The sequence below is a fragment of the Gallus gallus genome, chromosome 1 (genome assembly GCF_016699485.2).
Source record: "Gallus gallus isolate bGalGal1 chromosome 1, bGalGal1.mat.broiler.GRCg7b, whole genome shotgun sequence".
Taxonomy (NCBI): domain Eukaryota; kingdom Metazoa; phylum Chordata; class Aves; order Galliformes; family Phasianidae; genus Gallus; species Gallus gallus.
In genome coordinates, this window is record NC_052532.1 from 84,029,561 (window position 1) to 84,050,619 (window position 21,059).

Here is a 21,059-nt window from a genome sequence, read left to right on the forward strand (position 1 = left end):
TCTGGGCAGCCCTGCCAGGAGCACCCTGTGCTCGGGGCAGCACGGAGCCCAGCTCTCAGCCCTGCAGCTCCCTTCTTCTGCTGCTGTGACTCACGCCTTCCCTGCTCCCACAGCACTCACCTCAGGCAGCTGTTTCATGCTAAGGATACACCATTACTACCCAGAGAACGTGAAGTAAGGACGAAGGTGCAGCCTTTCAAACAAGTGTTGGTCTGTGGAACAGCACAGTCCCAGTGCTCTGAGGGAGCAGCTAGCTTAGAGAGAGGAAAGCCACCACTTCATCAGAGAACACTTTGCTCTAGAGGAGACGAGTAACAGTTGGTCAAAGGTGGCAGCAGCAGTTTATGGCAATGACGATGGATGTTACGATGTTCCAACCCTCTCAAGCTCAGCTGGAAATGAGAAAGATGTCTTTTATTTCTGAAACAGGTGCAGTACTTCTTCAAGATCCTGGACAACTGAGAGCCCCCACCCCCAAAGTAGAAGGCAAGGGCACAGAGCAGTGTTCATTCATTTATTTGTCCAATACGTCAACCTGACTGAAATACAAGATCAACAAGAGCACTGTACTCCTGGCTAGTATTACATGTTAGAACATAGAGTTTTGCACTTTAGACAACATTTAACACCATTCTATGGGGTACTGCATTGCTTTTATAAAGTTTAAAATAAAGATTTATTTTCAAACATGTGACTTTGGTTTATTTCATACATTACACTTCCTTGCAGAAAAAAAATAAAATTGTACAACTGCATAAATATAAAATTCATTCACCATGAAAATGGTTAAAACATTCAATAAAGACATTTAGCACCACAGTGTGCGATGCCTCCAGAAGGAAAAAAAAAAAAGAAAATATACAAAGCAAAGAGTTGTGCCTATCACTGAGGACAGCAATAGCCTGACCCAGGTCTCTCACAGACACGCTGGAGGATGAGGGAAAAGGTGGAGAGAGACAGCATTCGCTACAAAGCACGGTAGGTACACAATCATCTACTCTCTTTAACCTGACTTCAGTTAGTTTAGCCTGCCACCCCTCCAAAGAAAACATCCCAACACCGCAGAAAAGTCAGAAGCCTTATGGAGTGCTGTTGAATAGAGTCTCACAGGTGGGCCTTTCTTTTCAAAGGAACAAAATAATGAGAAGTATCATGCCAGTTCTAGTCCCATTGAGTATTTACACCTTGGACAGCAGAAGTCTTTGCTCACAAGAAGTAGAAAACAGATACGATACATGGCTTGAAAAATGACCAGAGTATGCACCTATAGTACTGTACACTAAATAAAATACACAAGGCAGCAATACTTAGGGGCCAGAAACACTGCTTACTACAAGTCAGTTATGGAATCATAATTTACAGTAAAAATGGGCATGTCCCAAGGCTCAATTCTGTTTTCTTTTGTCATTTACAGTAGAATAAATATTTGTCGCTATTGCTACACTTGGTTTACATTCTAACCTAGTAAATGCAGAAAGCTAGTGTAAAGCATATAGATTACGTGTAGGTCCCATACGTATGACAGTTTGTTCAAGACTAGTAGGTTTTCTTTTTTGTTCTTTTTTTTTTTTTTTAAACCTTTTTTAAATGGCTAGGAGGAAGAGGGGGAGAGAGAGAGTTGTGCTTACAATCAGCTGCTTTTTATGTCAAATTTAATATCAAAGCGTCCCTGGAAGCGGTCTTTGTCGCTGTACTGGATGTTCTGCCCATAGGCCTTGCATTCCACGCGCACTTCCACGTCGTAGGTCAGGTTGGTGAACTGCACTGCCACCAGTGGCTGCAGGTACTGCGGCTGCAGGAGCCTGCCATAGTATGGGTAGTACTGCAGGGCAAAGCCCGGGTAACCGCCCATCCCGTAGTACTCCACCATGCCGATCTTGTCTGCGTCCTCGTCCCTCTGAGATGGGGAAAAGAACAGAAGATGAAAACACCCCATTTGTAGCTGTGCTCTCTCACATCATCTGGTTTATTTATCAGCACTGTGCCCCCTCTTTGGTCACCACTGCTCCTCGCCTTGACAGCACCGGGACCGCCCCATCCACAAGGGCACCTGGGAGCTGCCTACCCAGCTGCTCCCAAGCTGGGCCTCCCAGCACGCACAGCCAGGAAAAGCACTTCTTTTTATAATTCATTTATTTAAAAACCTCACTCAACCACTTCTTCGTACATTCAGAAGTCAGCACAGTTTCCTGTCATACCAACCCACCGTCTTTGGTTAAACAAAAAAACAAAAAAAAGCCTCTGCTGCTTCTCAGCAGCATTAGCATGCAAAGTAAGTATCTCTTCACCAGAGCCATTTCCCAGCCATCCTTGCTAAGAACTGCAGTACAACGCTCAGCAGCCCTACAGCCACTTCTGGCCTCACCCTCCTGGTGAGGGCATTGCTGTTGCTCATCACCAAGGGCACTTGAGAAGCTCCCACTACTGAGGGAACAGTTCTCACGTGAGAGCCACCCCAACCACCTGCTGAAGGGCAGCGAGAGGCAGTTACCATCGGACAAGGACTCTGCCTGCCTCTGCCTACAGTTCCCCACCTCTCTGTTGTTGTATCTCACTTACCTTGGCAACACAGTGGACAGGGATGAGATAGGGGTTGTATTTTCCTGCAAGATCTGAGGGGAGGCTCTCATTTTCTGGCGCCTGGAAGAAACAACAGGGCAATGTTAACGCACTGGATGATGCATCCTCATGGACTGGGGCACCTCTGCAGCGGCAGAGCTCAGTGGCACCAAACCACAGCCAACAAGAATCCCTTTGGCTCAGCTCCTGAGGCCACAGCCATTGCTGGCAGTTCTTGGGACAGACAGGCAGCATGACACAACTGTGAGCACTGCAGTGCACCCAAGTAAAGCTGCTATCTGCGCCTACAGACATTTGAGAGTATTTTTCATTCCATAGAGTCACTGAAGAATAAAGTGTCTCCTGGTAAAGAGCTGTTTGCTTGTGCAAATGTCACACAGCAACAGATGCAGTGCTGGGAGGTTGCCCACCTGATCGCCAGGTGAGTGCAGTCAGGATTGGAAACACACAGCAAAGAATAACAGAGGTGGTCACACCCTGACAACGTTCCTGAACTTTGACATCACCCATGTAGAAGGGCTCCGGGAAAGCTGGCAGTGCCAGCTATGCATGCAGAGCTCAGAACAGCCTGACAAACAACATACCCCACACAAGAGCTGGAGGGCTCCTGCTGAAGTGTGGAATAGGGGAACAAATGAATACTGCCTCAGATACACATTTGAAGTCACACTGTGCCCAGACCCTGCCCCTCAATGCACACCAAAGCCTCCCCCTTCGCCATCACACCATGCATCTTACAGCACCTGCAACCACCACAGACCCAGCACTGCAAGTTCCAGCACACACAGTTTCCACCTGGGATCAGATAATTCAAGATCCAACTCATCTCCTGTAGCACAGGACGGCCTTCCTTTTGCAGAAGAGTTTGCCTCCAACCACATGAGTGAGCCAGCCTTTCTCTCTCCTCTCAACTATGCCTACTGATGGTGATGCAGGCTGCCTGATGTACCAGGCATGGCTTTCCATCCAGGAGACAGAGCGGTGTGCTGAGCACCGTGCCTCATTCAGTGACTTGTACTCTGCCTCTCAGTTCTCGCAGCATTTTTTGGCATCTCAGTATGCTGGAGAAAAATAAAGTTAAAGCAGTTCCTGCCCAGATTAACTTCCTTCAGCTGTTGCCACAAACCTGCCTCTCAGTGCAACACCAAGCATGGGGCAGAACAGCAGACACTCATGGTGTTTCTGAGGCTGCATTCAGTAACGCAGAGATCACCTTGTCCTTGCTGTGAGAGCTGCACCAAACTCTCAGATGTAGCTTACAAGTATATCTGAGAGTCAGGTCTAATACCTAACATAGCACTACTGCTATACCATCTATATTAGGTCTAATGCCTCACATAGCACTACTGCATTGAACTAAGTGGTTTTAGCAAGGCAGGCAGCTCTGCAGCACCTGGAGAAGGCATCTGAGGCACAACACAACTGGCTGATCCTACTGCAGACAACGTAGGCCTGGGACTGTCACGCAGCAGCACACAGGTAACGTGGGTTTTTATCATTTGAAGAAAACACCTCATTGGAGTGATTCAGTTGGCAGGCTCTGCAAGTCACCAGAGTTGAGCAGGAGTCTACACTATGACAGCTCATGGCTACTTGCTGTGAACCTGCAGTGTGTGTTTTCTGTTGCTTTTTTATGAAACCATTTTTAAAGCCGGCCATACAATGGTCTCACAGTCTCTCCTTTGCAGAACAGGGTTAATACTGATCTCTCCACACAAACAGAAAAGCAGGCACAAGTTGAAAGACTTTTCCAGCCCCACAGCATATCTGTAGCCAGCTCCCCATCCTCATCAGTAGCTTCAGTTAGAAAGGGAGGAAATACTTGCCTTAGGTTTGAAGCCAATAATTCTGTTGAGCTTGACGAGAATGCATGGTTTGCCATCCTTGTACCCAAAGGTGTTATCCTGCAGCCCAGAGCAGTTCTCCAGCCACTCACGTTTGAACTTGCAGACCTTCTTCTGACCTTGGGCATCATTGTATGGTCCTCTCTCTTTGTAATCCGTAGGTATGTCTACCACAGGGGAGGAACGAAAAAACAACCACATGCAGTGTGACCTTCTCAACAGGGACAGCCCTATTTCTGCATCACTGTGCCCTCAGGATTTCCCACTCACCCTCATGGGCAATACCACCTCCTGGGCTGGCAGCACAGGCCTGCGCCCAGCTGCTGCTCCCCATACACAGACTGATCACAGCCCAGTGAGTCTGTGGGGCTCTCTGCCTAACTACTGACAGAGGCCCTAGCAAAGTCACCAGCAGAACTTCCCCTGGCTTTCAGGAAGGTTATAAAGTCAGTGCTATAAGCTGTGGAGACTCAGCTGCAATCTTCTCCAAGAGAAACCTGCGAGTCCCCAGCCACGTATCCTTTGCAATAAGCTTCTGGTACATCCCCGGCCACATCCGGTCTGTCCAAACCCATCTTTAAATGAGCAGCTGACAGAACTGGAACGAAAGCCCACCGGGTAAAGCTCTACCAGTGTGGTGCTGGTATGAGGAAAGAGACAGCTGAAGGCAGACAATGCCACTACTGGCCCTCAGGTGCCCCTGGACCTGACAGAGGCACTGGGCAGGGCCCTCAATGTAGGAAATAACCAGGACTTACCTCCGCAGTCCTGAAATACGATGTTGTCAGTCTGCTCACCAGCACTGTACTTGTTTAAGAACCCCTCCAGATTCTTCACATACGGGTCGTAGCTTTTGGGATCGTTGACAGTAAAGGAAATTTCTGTCTTTTGTACCTGGGGGACTTGAGTCAGTCCTAAGGAAAGCAAAAATCAGGAAGAAAACATTAAGTACGCTTGGGAGCTGCATGGCCTGCGGGCAGTGCTACACACAGAGAGCACAAAGCAGTATTACTAATCTGTATCTTTCAGGCCTCACGACACACAGAAAACAACATAAGCTCACTAGAGGGGAGGTTCTGCAGGGCTCTTATCTCCAGTTTCCACCAAGAGTCTGGAATATTCATCACAAGGTTTGCACCACTGCACAGATAAAATCACAGCCCCAGAAGGAAGGCTACAAGTCAAGGTTTTCCCCCAGAAAAACAGCCAACTGCAGGCCCCTGCCTCCTCCCCAACCACAGTAGGAATCTGCCTGCACCTGAGAGCAGCCACACCACGGGCCCCCCGGGGATGCTGGCTCCGGCACATGCATACCTCACAGGGTGACCTGGAAAGCTGCAACGCTATGAGTTGGGAAACACCACTCCACCAGAAAGATGCTTCAAGGCCGTCCTATATCCTGGGCTGTCTGACTGGCTCTGGTTTTGACTTCAGGAGGACAAGTAGAAAAAGAATGCATGGACTAGATATAAGCAGCGCCTGTAGACGATGAAAAACACTAAGCCCTTTGCCTGTCAGTATGGACTTGGAAATAGCTGCTCTTGCGTGAAGTTCAGGTCATGTTTTAATTGAATGCACTGATGCATGGCTAACGCTTAAATTTAAAGCAATGGGAACTGGAATTCATGCTGCCTTCGTGGCTGCCACTGTAATTACTCAGGTCTCAACTTTTGTTCAGTTTGCCATCTTCACTTTAGCAAGAACAAAAAAAATGAGCAGGAGAGCAGCATTTCCTTTGACAGCTCAGAAGAGGTCTGCTGCCAACGAGTTTCCCCAGCGCAAGGCTTGGGCAGCTCAGCAGGCTGGCCCCAGCTGGCAGCAGCTTGTGACTCCAGCCGTTTTCCTAAAGCCACTCTTGTGCTTCTGCTCAGCCCCTGCTCGGCCAAATCACCACTCCCCCTATCCAGTGAGGTGGAATTTGTAACCCGGGACAAAGATGAGCTTTGTTCCCCTAAAGGCAGCTCCTGGTGCCTGAAGATAGCGAGACATGGCTTGCAATTTCAGGTTTTATTCCGGGAAGTAGCTTTGCCCTCTCCAAGCTCCCTTCGGTACAAACTGCCCAGGCTCAGTGTTACATATTCAGAAGCAATTCACCATTCCATCAGCAGAATTAAGTCTCACTTTTCAAAGTCAGTGGAGCTTTCAACCCCTTTTCAAGCAATTCCTTGCTTTCTTGTCCTACCAAAGCTTACAAATGCATAAAATAAGTTGGGTTTGGCTTTAGTAAAGGACTTCAACCTATCCCAGCAACTCTCCTCATGTTACTGATCCACCAGGAAGCAGTGAGTCCAGAGTTACACGAAGTGACTCCCTGGGCCTGCCTCTTCCAGAGTTCAAGTTACAGTTATCAGTTCAGTGAGTAAATATAATACTGAGGAAAGCTCGGCCAGGCTTGCTAAGCTTTGCTCACGCCGTTGAGCTGTTAGCTCACCCAGGCCTGCTAGCAGCAAGGAAGTCCCCACTTGCTTTTTATCACACCCACAGCCACCCAGGCAGGCACAGTGAGGGTGAAGGGCAGAGTGAGCCCTGCAGCCCCTGTGAAAGCCCCGAGCTTGCTGCCAGGACAGCCTGGCCACTGGCACACACGGCCCAGCACCAATCCTTCACCCATCCACAGGACCTGGAAAACAGGCTCCCAGCCCAAAGGATCCATCCTGCAAACCTTTGCAGAGCAGCACCAGAACCCAAGCAGCGCCTCGTGGAGCAGCTCCAAGAGAAAGCCCTCCCTGGTCACAGCCATCAGCCACAGCACAGCCCAGCTGCCCTTAGCCCAGCACTTCGGGGAGTCGTGCCTTGGTGGCACAGGGGCTTGCTTTGATCAGGACAAGAACAAAGCAGTGAAACAGCCTTTCCACTTCGAAGACAAACAAGGGAAGCTATGCGAAGACAAAAGGTGTTTGATGCCGACTGAAAACCTATCAGTGGTTTCCACCACAACTTCCGTACTCACATGCATGTGACTGACTGCACACACAGCCCTAAGCACAGGCCTATCATTTATTTCCTTGTTATCCCTTCTGTGCCACCTGTATGTTCACATTCAAAACAAAAGCTTCAGTACTGTTACCAGAGGTGCACCATTAGTAAACCCTTCCTGAGCAACTCCGTTTAAAAAGAACACGCTGATTTGATAAGACAAGAAGGGGGAATGTCTCCAAAACATTCAGTGACCTTTCTGAAAGCTTCTCATCCCTACTGGGAGAACTGAAACAAGCACTGGAGTGGGGGCTGAGCCACCACTTCCTGAAGGGAGGTTATGATGAGGAGGGGTTCGGCCTCTTCTCCCAGGCAACAAACAAGACCTGAGGAAATGGCCACAAGCTGTGCCAGAGAAGGTTTAGATTAGACATAAGGAAAAACTTTTTCTCCCAGAGGGTGGTCAGGCCCTGGAATGGCCTGCCTGGGGAGATGGTGGAGTCACTGTTCCTGGCAGTGTTCAAGAGGCATCTGGACGAGGAGCTACGAGGTATGGTTTAGTGGCTTGTGGTAGCAACGGTAATGGGAGGACAGTTGGACTAGATGATCTTACAGGTCCTTTCCAACCTTGTGATTCTATGATTCTATCCCAGTGCTACCTACCAGGGGTTGGTGGGCAACAAGGAAGTACGAGGCTGCATAAGGCTCTTAGGGACTCGTGCCCATGAGGAAGCCATTCATCAGCAAGCTCTGGGAGACAGAAATGAAGCCTCGAGTGTTCCCACGGCCAGAAACCCAAACAAAACTCTCTCCATTTTCAAATTACATCTGTGTGCCACAGGTCACCTCGTGTCATTACCAGAGTCACGTCTGGTGATGCTGCTGCTCATAACACAGAAATATCAAGGCACTCGTTTCCAGGAAAACAGTGACAAAACCACTTTTGATTCTGACATACTATTTCTGTAACTGCCTCGCAGAGTGCATTGCTGGGCAGTAAGATCACTGTTTTCACTTGACTGACACTGTCCACACAAGAGATGAATGGTGCCTCACCTCAGTAACAGATACACCTCTCGTTGGTTTCTAACTCCAAATGTACTAAAGTATCTCAAACCAGACAAGTCTGACAAGCCACTAATTCTTCTTCCAGCCACAGTTCTGCTCCCAGAATACTGCTGCAGATTACAAGCGTACTTAATCCATTTCATTTCCAACTGAGCGTTCCAAGTGCCATCATTCCAAGCTGCAGAAGCAACCCTTGAATAAAAGCACTGTCCTGAAGGTGAAGGAGAAGAAACTAGAAGCAGTAGGTCAGCACTGTTACTAACAGCAGTTGTGCAAGTCTGTAGGAACTACAGTTGCTTCATCATGCAGTGCTCATTTCCCAGCACCACGGTTCAGAATGAGTCTAAACACTACTCGGGTGACACAGATGACAAATTTAGCAACCACTACACCAGCCCTACTTCACACCCCACACACTAAGTGAGGGTGGGCTTTGAAAGCCTCCACGCTAACTGATGCCCTTCCAATCTCTAATCACCCTCTATCTCATCCCAGAAGTGCAAAAAGCAGGTGCAGGTTTTCTACAAATGCAGTAAATCTGCTTGGCTTAGAGGGAGACAGTGGCCCTGGAGCTTCAGATTCAGATGTTTTTTCATGCTTAGGTGCTGAGAGAAGAGACAGAAACAGAAGCGTGACTCAACGGGAGGTGGTACAGAGCCCTTGGGGCTTTCCTATCACCCTGGCTTCCATCTCCCTGCTGCTATATCTGAGTTGAATAAGCTGAGCGGAGAACCCACAGCAGAGCAGCCTTTCCCACCAGATGCTGCCCAGGCAGCATTTAACACAGCAGAGACGCGAGCTCTCCCAACTGGAACAGGCCACCTCCTTCACCACTCCAAAGCACACGCAGCGCTGACTCCCACCCCTGCAGCAGCTGCAGGGCACACCACGGTCTGCAGGAGGAGCGCCACGAGATGGCAGGATACACAGCCCCATTATTCCCATTGGGGAAGAATAAAATGAATTTCAAAAAAATATATACATTTAATACTCTGCGTTTAAAAGGCCCTTCCCTGCTAGCAGGGCGAGTGCTGTGGTAAAGCAGAGTCTGAGGCACAGCATACACGGAAGCCTACTGTGCCTACTGCCACAGCAGCAAGACTGGACAAGAGGTGACCACACAGCCCCTTCTCCCAGCCCAGGGCAAAGGAGGGAAAAGCACCATGGACAGTGTGGCACTCAGCCACCCTAAAGCTGCATCACATCCCTGTTGTGCTCAGCACACAAATCAATTAGCATGCAAATGATGCTTGGCTACAAACAGCACTTTACAGCTATATTCCTACATCAGTAACTCAATGAAACGTCCTGTATCTTTCTGCTGCTGTTAGAAACCTTTCATATTGCAGAACTAGAAAGACATTATAGCAGCCTCTACAGCACTTTCTCCTGTAAACCTTGAAGGAGAGTCAAGTATTCACCCTTCCCATCCATTACAGGATCACAAAATGGTCTTGCTCAAGGACAAAGGATTTAACAGGAACAAAATCAGGTTTTCTAGCTTCCCAGGACATCTGGGGCCTATCAAGCTGCCACTATACATACTTGGCTTGCAACTCCCCCTACAAGAACCAGGAACCAGAATTGCATAACTTTTTTTTTTTTAAACATAGTTCATAGGCTGCAGGGCTCCCAGTTCATGGAAAATTAGAGTTAGATGCTCATCAAGCATGTGAGTGAACATGTGCTAATTGCCAGAGGAGCAGTTCCCTTAGCAATGGAGGGAAATGCCCGCATACTAAAGGAACACAGGGATTGCTGACAGCCAACAGCATCTCCTGCAGCCCACCACAGGTCAGTCTCTGTAAAAGCTTTTTGATGCACTGTGGTCTAAGAGGTGCCATGCTGCAGGACAAGGATGAACAGACACCACAGCAAGAGCCACCCTTCACCTGTCCACATGTGGAGAAATCCATCAGATGATGCCCGGCGAAGGGCTCTGCATCGTTCATGGGTAGTATTTCCTTTAAATGGTGTGCATATGCCATTACAGCTGTTCTTCAAACCTTCTCCATTGGGCTGCATACTGTCATTTGTTCAAAGAGTTGGATTTTCTTATACTGCTTGATTTCAGTCCCATAAGCCCATTTCAAACTCAAAAAATCCCTTAAAGCCTTTTTATTTCTTCCTCCATTTCTATACTATACACTAAGACAGCACTTTGAAATTCATTTCCTTTTATTTGTTAAGAAAAGATAAAGCTCAGAAGCAGTGCAGTAGGCAATTAAGAGACAAATAACATCCTGCAGGCTGAAATCTTGCACAGGAATTTTACTACAGAATCGCTCTGCAATTAGGTTTGTTCAACAGCAGTTTGCAATCCTAACAGTTTACCCAGAATGAGTAATTAGGTGACACCAGGCTAAAGCAGCAAGGCTGGATGCGACTCAAGATCCACTTTTCTGCTCATTATTTCATGCCTGGGCTTCAAGTGGGGAAAAACACATTTAAGAAATACCTTTTCCCCGTTAGCCGTGTTTGTCTTTCAAATGCAGCTAACAGCTCTGGTCAGTGTCAGCAGTATGGAGTCCTCACTGCCAGCATCACGGCCTGACGCAGAGGTGGGAACAGCCAGCACCAGCGCTGAGCGCAGCGCTTATCCCCACCGTCCCAAGTACCTTAGGAGCTGCCACACACTGACAGCAGTTCCTTTCCGTGTTCTCGAAGTGGTGGTGGAAAAGCAGTTATCCAAAAGAGACGATTCTTTGCTGAGATACTGACACCATCTGGTGCAGGCAGCACTCCCTGCGTTGTTAGAGCAGGGAACACTTACGGCACAGCCCTGCAGACAGCAGCGTTGCAAGACGCCGTGTGACACCAGAGCCAGCTTCTGTAGCCACAAGCCATCAGCCTCACAATTGTCACTTAAATACCACCGTTATTAAAAGCTGTTTTACAGAGCAACTGGAGACAGATCATTACCGCACCCAGTGCCAAGCAGCCTCAAGGTCATCCGCGATATGGGAAGGCAGCAGTTGCGCAGCTCCCCCCACGCGCAGAGCTGCCGCAGGAGGCAGCAGGCAGAGCAGGGACCCTGCGGCAGCAGCCACAGAAGGCAGGCTGGGCACAACTCAAGCAAATACCTGCATTTCAGGCGGACCCCTGCTTGACTTAGCAGAGAAAAGCTGCGCATCAGGAGACACCAGCTCACCTCCGACCCTCCCACTCCACATTTGCTGCTGCTATTGCCTCCTGGAGCTCACAACTTAGCGTTAACCAATGCAATTCAGTAAGCACATCCAGAACTGGACTGCCCCATTCTCCTTGTGCACCCCCACTTTCACTGAGAAGTGTTTTACTTCTGTTCTCTCATTTTCACAAATGCAACATAGTGGCTCTGAAAGAATCTGGACCCAAGCTCTTTGCACAGCTCATTCCCAAGTGAAGTCTGAACCTCACCCCATTGCTTCAGTTGAAGCAGAGCATTAACGCAGGTTCCAGCTTCTCCCAGACAGGAGGAACGCCTGATGTGCTGCAAGCCTGAGCTCTAACAGGACTGCCTTCAAGCGCCAGTGCTGCTCACAGAAGGCCTGGAACATACCCACCCCCTAGCAATATGCGCTGCAGCAAGGAGATGCTGTTTCCATCCTCCTCCCTGAGGTGAGTAACTGAACTGCCCCCAGAACAGCCTGCGCCAGCCAGGCACGCGCCTCCATCCAGTTACCTGGGGGTGCCACACGATCCTGGTACTTGGGTTCAAATTCACTGACGGTGAGCAACATCACTTGGATGGTCCCAATGAAGATCCCTGCCAGGCAGCCGTAGAAGATGACATAGAAGAGGAGGATCTTAACTGCAAGAGAAGAACGGAAAGATGAATCAAGCCCCAAGATTCGGTATTCTGAAGCACAAAGGTTAAAGTGTTCTTCCATATTTCCATGGATCCCTCAGCTAAGCAATGCCACCACAAGGTGACAGACTTTGGTGGGGCACAAGCCCAGCGCAGAGAAGACCAGCTGCACATAGTAGGCTTCTGAAGGACACCCATCCCACATTTCTCCAAGCCTCAAAGCTGCTTCCAGGGAATACTAAGGAGCCATCAGATTCTGGTTTACGTGCACTGGAAAAGTCTGACCTTCGCCAGTAATACAGTCTGGCTTCTATCCAGGAACAGGAATCGGGTATAAATAATCATCGATGCTTCATCTCAAATGTAAGGAAGGGCTTGTATGCATCACAGCACTCCGTATTTGTCAACCACTCGCATCTATAAAGGCAGCCCAGCACCGCCGATGCCAATTAAAGAGTTCTGTAATAATGAAAGACTGAATTCAGTTTCGGAGATGACTAAAATAACCTCGGACACAGCACAGCTCATGCTCTGGGTATCGGTTACTGGTTTACAGAGATTATCTCAACTGATTAACTGCACAGTAACACGCCGTACTAGGCATCACCAGGCCGCCTGCAGGATAAGCCAGCCCATGCCAAGGAACTGTATGCTAATGTGGCCGCAGGGACAAACCAGGCAGTGCAGCAGGCGCTGAGCACTTGATCCCAGTGCCCTGACCTTGCTGCAGGCCAGGGAGAGGAGGCCTGTTTGGAGGCCTCAAGCTGAGCAGATACAAGGGCAAGGGAGGACGCAGCAGGTGAAAGTATTCCTCCTCTCCTGAGCCCCAGCACAAAAGCCTCCATCAGCAGAGGAGCCTCCTGATTAACGCAGCTGTCTCTGGCTGGTTTTGCTCCTCATCTGCTAAGGAACCAGGAGCAGAGGTACAGCCAGCACTGGAGGCCGAGGGATGCGGCGAGCAGGCGCTCCGTCCTCTTGTCCTCCTGGTGCGTACCGCGGCCGGGGCTGGCGGGCAGAGCTCGGTGCAACAGCGCGGTTCTCCACGAGTTAAAAGCACTCTTTGGTATCCAGGCAGCGTAAAGCCGATGGCCGTGACGTCAGAAGCATTTGGAAATTTTTTTTTTTCCAGAGCACGGTCATAGGAGGTGCTGTTGTAACAAACCAAACACTAACGCCGTCGTCTGCAGCCTAACGACACCTTTGAGCTCTGTAACATCAAAAGGCCGGCGCTGGGAGGTGGCACATTTAATCAGCTTCCCGAGCAGGATGCTCTTAGCACTAATAGGCACCTTAAAGGTCAAGCTTTCACAAATCGCAGGGGTCCGGGCCCGAGCACACGACACCGTACGAGAAAGCCGTTCGCAACAGGTCGGCTCGGCCCCGGGCACCGGGACAGCGGCCCAAGGGAGCGACCCCGAAGCGGGCACGGGCACCTGGCGGGCAACGCGGGCGTGCCGCAGGGAGGGCGCGGGGAGCGCTCCCCAACCTCACGCCGCCCGCAGCCGTCGCCAGGCTGCGGCACCCGCGTGGCGCGCGCACGGCAGGCGGCAAAACCCTCCGCGCCGTAAGGGCCGTCCGTTCGTGAGGCGCCCCGCCAACGGATGCGCCCGGAGGGCGAGCATCGCCGCGCGGAGCCGCCGCCGCCTCGCGGGCGCGCGAAGGGACAGCCGTTGTCACGCGGCGAAGCGCAGAGGCAGCTCGGCGTCCTTCCTCCGGGCAAGCGTAGAGCGGCAGAAACGGGGCGCAGCCGGGAGGCCGCCCGCCCGCCGCGGCGATGCCGGGGAAGGCGCCCCAAGGACGAGGCGCCCTCGCCAAGGTCGGCCCACCCCGCCCCGCCCCGGCCCGCCCCACCTGCACGCCCGCCCCGCCGCGGTAGGCGCGCAGCCCCCGGCCCCGCCGCAGCCCCGCCGCAGGGGAGGGAGGCGTGGCGCCCCGCGCTGCAGTGCCCGCCGCCCCCGGCCCCGCACTCACACCAGCTGCCCCCGGTACGGCCCAGCAGCTCCTTCTTCTCCGAGTTCCAGATGAACTTCTTCCAGTTGCCGTCGCCGTCCTTGGCCTTCCCGCGGGCCATGGTGAGCGGGCGGGGGGCGGCGGGAGAGAGCGAACGTCGGATCGGACGGGCCCCGGCCGGTACTCCGCGCCCCGGGCTCGGGGTAAACGTAGGGGGGCTCCCGCCCGCGCTGAGGGGCGACCGGCGGCGCTGGCCCGGCGGGACGGGGGAACGCTACCGCGGGGCTGCGGCGGCGGCGACGGGCGAAGAAGAAGAGAGCGGAGCCCACCGGGCACGGAGCGGCCGCGCTCCCCGCCCGCCGCGCCCCTTCATATACACCGCCGGCTCCCGCCCCCCGGCCGCACGGCCAATGGGCGCCGGCGGCGGGGCGCGAGGGCGGGGCGCGGGGCGGGGCGGGCGGGGCCCGGCGGGCGGAGTCGGGCTCGTGAGGGGCTCGTGCGGAGCTCGCGCCCGCGCTCCGCGGGTGCGCGCGCAGGTGTGGCGCGGCGAGCGGGCGGCGGCCCCGCGCCGCCGCGCGCCTCCTCGCGTGTGGGGCGGCCGCGGGGCGCTCCGCGCAAAGCCGCCGGCGCCGCCCCCGCCGCGCGGCACCTGCCGGCAGCTGCTTTTGTTTCCCGGGGGGGCGCGGGGCGCAGCCGCCCTGGCAAGGTGACCCGCGGGGGGGCTGCGGCAAGCGGCGGTGTGCGCGGGGCTGCGGCGCGGGGGAGGGGCGGGGCGGGCGCTCACGCCGCGGGGATGGCTGCGCCGCGCAGAGGGGTGAGCGGGGTGCCCCTTCCGCGTGAGCCCCACCAGCCTCAGCTGCCCGGGGCCCCATCCAACCCGGCCTTGAGCGCCTGCAGGGATGGGGCACCACGGCTCCTCTGGGCAGCTGTGCCGGCGCCTCACCGCCCTCTGAGTGAAAGATCTCTTGTAACGTCTAACCTAAATCTCCCCTCTTTTAGTTTAAAACTGCCTCCCCGTGCCCTAGCACCATCTGCCCGTGTAAGAAGTCGGTCTCCCTCCTGTTAATGAGCTCCCCGCAAGTGCTGGGAGGCCACTTAATGAGGTCTCCCTGAAGCCTTCTCCGGGCTGAATACGCCCAGCTCCCTCAGCCTTTCTTCACACGTCCCGTGGCCAAAGCACAGCCACAGACCCTGAGGCAACCGACACAGATGGTTTCTGGGGCCTTGGCCTGCTGAGGCCGCCTGGGGACAGACACCATGAAGGTGCTTCCCAAAGCCTCCCAGGCTCATGCACTAGAAGCGTCACGCAGGAGAATGGAGAGTCTGAGCGTGTTTAAGTGGGAGTGCCAGTTTGCTGAGTGCTCCGTGGCACATTATGGCTATCAGAGGAAGCCAGATCTGTAACACGTTATAGGCGATGGAAGGAGCCAGCCACGTTGACTTTTGTCCTAGGTAGGTTAGGGGAACTTGCTCCCAATGGCGTTCAGACAGCTGATTTTCCAAGGAGGAAGAGGACGAGTGGCATCTCTCTTTTCTCCGTGGTGTTTGTCAGAGCTCATCTTTAAAGAGACCTGCTGATGGTGGGCGATAACAAGAGCAAACAGACAGCAGGATCTGATACCCAGTGAACATCGTGTGCCGCGTAGGGAGGAGTATCGGTTACGAGTTAAGAGGACTGTGATTACAATCAAGCCAATAAACAAGACACTGTGGGAGGAATAGCTGCCCATGTCCAATGCTCAGACCCCAGTGCTATAGCTATTGGAGCCAGCAAGGCAGCATCCTCAGCTGTGGGCCACCCACTCTGCCTGGCTGCCTGGTAAGAGAACCTGCACTCTCTGATATCCTGGATGCCCCTCATGGCCTCAGCACCCTGCCCTGCAGCAGCCAGTACTTTGGGAACTGAGTGCAGAGGCAACGTGATGTTGCCACCTGAGTACGTTCGCTAAGGAGCCTGTCCATGTATGCTGTGTCTGGCCACGTCTATAAGCCAAGAAAATCCCACACAAGTTGGCTTAGGGCAGGTGGAATGGTGGCAACTAATGCAGCCCACCCCCCTCCTTGCCTTCTGCCCAAGCAACAGGGACACCCAAAGTGAAACCATGGCCATTGAGAGTAAGTCTGGAGAAAGCAATTGAGATGAATGATCCATCTAACCCGAGCAGCCGTATCACGGTTACAGAGTAAATGGCCACTCAGAAACATGACCTTTCTCTGAGCACGTTCCCTCACTACCAGTACTGATGGTGCCTGTGGAAGCTGAGCTGCAGGAGCACCTTGGCTGCATTGCTGTTTGCTTAAGGATCACCGGGAAACTTCCTGCAAGAGTCCGTATTTCTCGGCAAACACATAAGCCCTGTTGAGTTGGCAGCAGCACCAAATCCCCATAACTGCACAGGACAGGGCATGCAGGGTCTGGGTTGGGCAGAAGGCACTCCATGAGGGTTGTGCACCATTTCTGCAAACCTTTTTCTGAAGCTGCCATCCCGTGCATGCTCAAGGCATGCACTTTGCCTGATGTTAGCACATTATCCTCTCTGAATCAGCAGAACTAATAGGCAAGAGGGTGCCATATTTTATTCAAATTTACCGTTTGTTTGGCTGCTCAGATATCAATCAGGCCGTCTCTAAGGCCACCGGTATATGATCTGATCTTTTGAGGTGATAAGGGCCTGAGGCAACTTTAGCAACTGCCAAGAACAAAGAACAAAATGTGCGAAGACATCCACATCCAGATTAGCTGTGGGAGGAAGGACGGGGCTGGGGAGAGCTGCGGCAGTACCTAGGAAAGAACAACCCGTGGGATGGACTTAGGGTTTATCTTTCCGCCCTTAGGAGCTGGCTTGCGAAGAGCATTCTGGTTTCTTCCAGTGAGTTTGGCCATAGTTGTCCAACAAGGATATTGCTTGGGGTTTCCTGTGTTATGGGACTGGAAGAAAGCAAAGGCGTCCCACTGAAGGTCAGATGGAGGGCAGACGTTTGATGTAGCAGCAAGAAAAGGGCATGGCATAGAGCAGAGCAAAACCATGGTTTGTCTCACTTGGTGACTTGGGAAATGAGGCACTGCGGCTGATGGTCACGGGCAGAAAGCATGGGTAAAGTGTGAGAACCATCTCTGTAGGCAGAGATGTCTGTGGTCTGTGCTGCAATTTGCCATGGAGGAAGAGGCGAGGCATGCTGTGAGGAGTGGCTCACAGGCTATGGGACTGAGAGCTACTATAAGATGTCAGAAGTGAGCAAAATGACATTAAACAGTTACTGCTGGTGGGCTGCCACCACCAACAAATGGGGCTAGGCCTCCTCAGGTTGGCCTGCCTGGAGCTGGAAAAGGGCAGCTGCTCAAGAGCTTGGCATAAGGCCTGCAGCACACAGCAGGTGAGAGGGGGTGAAGAACTGCATTGGCAGCGGAGCTGCTGCAGCCCTACAGCACACAGGCCAGCCTCTCCTGCTGAAAGCCAGGGGCCAGGTGGCACACAGGCATTTACAGCTCCCTGGTAGTTGCATGAAGCCTTGAGGGAAGAGAAGCGCCCTTCAGAAATCGCCGTCGGTCTCCCCAGGGGGGGAGTTGCCAGTGTGTGGTCCCCACACAGCTTCCTGGTCCTGCATGGCACTGTCCTCTGATTTTCAGCCTCACATCAGTTCAGGTGGGACCTGTAGCGTCCCAGAGCATGGTATGGCAAGAACAGCTTCCAAGTCTTCCTCATTCCCCACAGATGTGGGATCAAGAGGGATTAGCTTATAGACACACATGGCTGGTCCCATGAATGTGACAAATGCATTTGAACCGATTTGCCACACAGAGCTATGTGAGCTAACAAAGTTTAAAATGCTGTGAACTGGTAAACTCTGGGAAAGTAAGTAAATATAGAACAGAAAATTCAGCTGTGAGGCCAGTGTTCCTTTCTCTACTACCAGTTTTATGGCGGTGTAACGTTATTCGTGGGGGTGCCTGCACCGCTCACCCTTGGCAAAATGCTGCGGGCAACAACAGCTGCTAAGACAGAAGTCAGCATGAACAGCACATGTGAATGGAAAACCCAGAACTGTCTGAGAGGGCGTTTACCCCAAAATGATCTTGCTGGAGTGGGAAACAACCACTACGGTAAAGAGGAAAATGACCATCAGCTGAATTAAGCGGTAAGCAAGAAATGACAAAGGGAATTTCCAAATAAAGGCATCAATCTGAAAGACATCAGGAAGATGTAGCAAAGATGCACAAAAATATGTGTCAGACTGGGGAGAAACCTCAAAGAGGGACAGAGCAGAAATGAAAACCCATCTTGGCGCTGGCAGCGGTTGCCTTGCTGGCATCACACTGTTGCCCAGCTCAGGTGCATCCTGTCTGCAGCCTAACCCTGTGGGCAGGGTCCCACACATTAGATGCACATTGGTAGCCTGCTGGGGTGCCTTCCCCAGCATCAGTGGGGTGCATCAGTAGGGAGCAGCGTGGGCACCCCTGAAACTGGAACAGGCACAGCTCCAGCAGGAGCGGGACGTGAGTGGAGGGTATCTGCACTGCCAGAAATGACTCCGTTTCTGGAGAGACTGCGGTGGGTATCTTTGTGTGCAGGATGAAAATCTTTGGGGACTGGTTATAAAAGCACGCCTAGGAGCTTCTAGGAATTTATTCGTGTTTTCTAAGTGTCTAACAGTGTGGGTCAGCTGGTGAATCGCTAGCGTTGTTCTTGAATATACAGTTCACTGATAGTTAATCGCATATCCTTAATAAATCAGTAAACCAACTCCAGCCTTGATTTGGCTTAACCTGTGCAAGTTGAGCTGTTTTCCTGCAACAATGACCAACTGGTGTGAGTTTTTCACCAACCCTGGCAGGCGAAGGCCCATGTGCTTAGTCAGTGAAAAAACATTCACTTCATGATGATCTGGAGACCAGGTGCAGGACACCAGGTGGTTTCTGGAGTGGCCTGGCTGGCAGGAAAGTGGAGACAGGAAAGGGGGATGCGTGACAGACAGCATGCTGTGTGCCTGGTGTTTGATAACCGGGATAAATATCACTGGTGGACAGCACAGAGTCACCCTGTCTGAGCAAACCCACTAGCAGCGGAACCTGCCAGCTATCAACACAGTTCTGATGGACGCGACAGCAACTTGTTAAGGCAGCAGAAGTCAAACCATATTGCCAGAATTCCTCCTTTTGGCTGAAGAGGGAAAAATTAATCTCTTCACTGAAGATAATATGAAAATAATTTCCTGCAGGAAATCCACCCTGTTTTCACACAGGGAAGAAGTATTACCCAGGAACCAGCTATGAAGCTGGCAAGAACAGCACATATCGTGTGCCAGCGGGCACCCAGTGCCCTTACTGGAGCAGCAGCCAGCTGCCTGGTAGCTGTCCACTGAGCTCGAGCAGCTACACCAGCTCCTGATTCAGTCAGTGTCTGCACAGCTTGGGAAAATACAGAGCCTGCAGCTCCAGAGATCTGCTCCAGCCTCACCCCCTGCTGGTTGACACAAAATGGCCCCTGTTTGGCTCCTACTGAATAAAGCAGCAATACGCGCCATTGAAAGAGGCCATCGTTAGCTTTCTGCCTTGACAGCAAGATCGTAAGGCTTCAGTTCCTGCTCATTCCAGACAGGGTTTTCTGATGGCAGGTTGTGTTTAGGCACCAGCCTGCTTGGCTGCCCCAGTGAGACCTATGCTGTCTCCAGGACTGGCCATTCTGGGACTGCCAGCACTAAAGCAAGTCAGGGAATGAGAACCAAACAAATCCCAACACTATTCTGAGGACTGCTTTAACACAGCTTAAAAAGTAAAACAAAAATCTGAGTGGAAAACATTTCTATCTTTAGCCATCAGGAGCAAGACTTATCTAAGCAGCCCCACACAGGAACTGGCAATGGGAATGGGTAAGTTAGGGTTCAACTTGTTCCTAAACAACTTGTTTTAATTGTTCTGTCAGGGCCACAGTGGGATGCTACATGATTTGCAGTGCTTGTCAGAGGCCTTTCTCCTCCTTCTCAGAGGAGGTCCTTTCACTAAAACTACCAACAAATGTCTTTAATAATTTTAAAGGTTACTCCAGTGTTGTTCACACTGTAAGTTCTTACCCTATGATGGTAGCTCACTCTACCAGCTGGGAAGCCTGCTGTCCTCTGTTGACTTCTTGTTGGCCTTTGCTTTGGTTTGGGTTGTTTGGTATGACTGCAGCATATTGCAATAGTCAACACTGCACCCTGACCTGAAACACAGTAAATTAATACATGTTAAAAAATGACCACCTTTTGACTGGAGAATCTGTCTTCAGTCTTTCTTTGACATCCAGTTATTGTGACAGAACACACTTCGCTTCTGTGATGGGAACTGTCTGTCTTCATTCCCCTGGCTTAAGTTCAGTGCTGTGGTAACCACACTTGAATCTGCAATCTTCTCTTTTAACTAGTCCTACACAGACCACAGCACATCTCACAGCCTCATTTCTGGTTGAGAAAGGCTCCACATGAGAATCATTAGTACACAGGCCAGTGGAGGCAAACACATACCTAATAGGATTTTAAAAAGTGCTGAAGTCTTTCTCATTATAATCAGTGGGAATTAAGGGCCAGACCTGCGTGGAGCATTGGAAAAGCCAGATGGACCTCAGTTTGTATTTTTAGATGCTTGTGTACCTTGGAAGATCTGCTTTTGACTTCCGTGGTTCAGCCTTTCTGCTCAGGTAGCTCAGCTACCTTTGACATGGACATCTGTGCCCAGCCCACAACAAAGCTAATCCATTCACAAAGGCAGAGTAGGAGCTGGCACTTGCATCTACAGATCCCTCTGCTCTTTTTCATGAACTTCTCGTTGAGTATGAAACCACAAGTTCTGGGCGGAGGGAAGTGAACACCATAAACAAGCCACTCCATCATGTCTGGTCTAGCGAGAGGTAGAGGAGGACAGCACACGTGCTGCT

The 21,059-nt window shown here is 51.7% G+C and overlaps 3 protein-coding genes across 7 annotated transcripts in view; 1 reads left to right on the plus strand and 2 right to left on the minus strand.

The window, feature by feature from the left end:
* Nucleotides 1-687, plus strand: part of NME7 (NME/NM23 family member 7) — an 88,095-nt gene extending 87,408 nt beyond the window's left edge. For all 3 annotated transcript variants that reach the window (XM_040646693.2, XM_025143821.3, XM_015296724.4), the window contains one exon: nt 430-687. In XM_040646693.2, the coding sequence (XP_040502627.1) occupies nt 430-462 (33 nt within the window). In that variant the 3' untranslated portion in view covers nt 463-687. The remainder of the gene's footprint in view (nt 1-429) is intronic.
* ATP1B1 (ATPase Na+/K+ transporting subunit beta 1) lies at nt 501-14,495 on the minus strand. Its single transcript, NM_205520.5, has 6 exons — nt 14,170-14,495; nt 12,073-12,201; nt 5,183-5,338; nt 4,407-4,591; nt 2,560-2,640; nt 501-1,897 (listed from the first exon to the last, which is right to left on the minus strand). Exons 1-6 carry the CDS (start codon nt 14,267-14,269, stop codon nt 1,631-1,633), a joined length of 918 nt encoding a protein of 305 aa, NP_990851.2. The 5' UTR covers nt 14,270-14,495; the 3' UTR covers nt 501-1,630.
* Nucleotides 14,496-15,460: 965 nt separating this feature from the next.
* Nucleotides 15,461-21,059, minus strand: part of LOC121106658 — a 50,510-nt gene continuing 44,911 nt past the window's right edge. For 2 of the 3 annotated variants that reach the window (XR_005839413.2, XR_005839412.1), the window contains one exon: nt 15,461-20,348. Coding sequence is in view for 1 of the 3 variants with exons in the window: in XM_040646703.1 (XP_040502637.1) it covers nt 16,832-16,930; nt 20,218-20,348 (230 nt within the window). In the remaining 2 variants the exon portion in view is untranslated. The remainder of the gene's footprint in view (nt 20,349-21,059) is intronic. The other variant, XM_040646703.1, reaches the window with a different exon arrangement.

What these genes read in the sequence shown, in the direction of transcription:
- ATP1B1 (NM_205520.5), bottom strand. Translation starts at nt 14,269, where the DNA reads ATGGCCCGCGGGAAGGCCAAGGACGGCGACGGCAACTGGAAGAAGTTC. An exon ending in CGTATTTCAGGACTGCGGAG is followed by an intron (nt 4,592 to 5,182) that starts GTAAGTCCTGGT and finishes CCCCTGTGGTAG; the next exon opens with ACATACCTACGGATTACAAA. An exon ending in CTGTCCACTGTGTTGCCAAG is followed by an intron (nt 1,898 to 2,559) that starts GTAAGTGAGATA and finishes TCCCCATCTCAG; the next exon opens with AGGGACGAGGACGCAGACAA.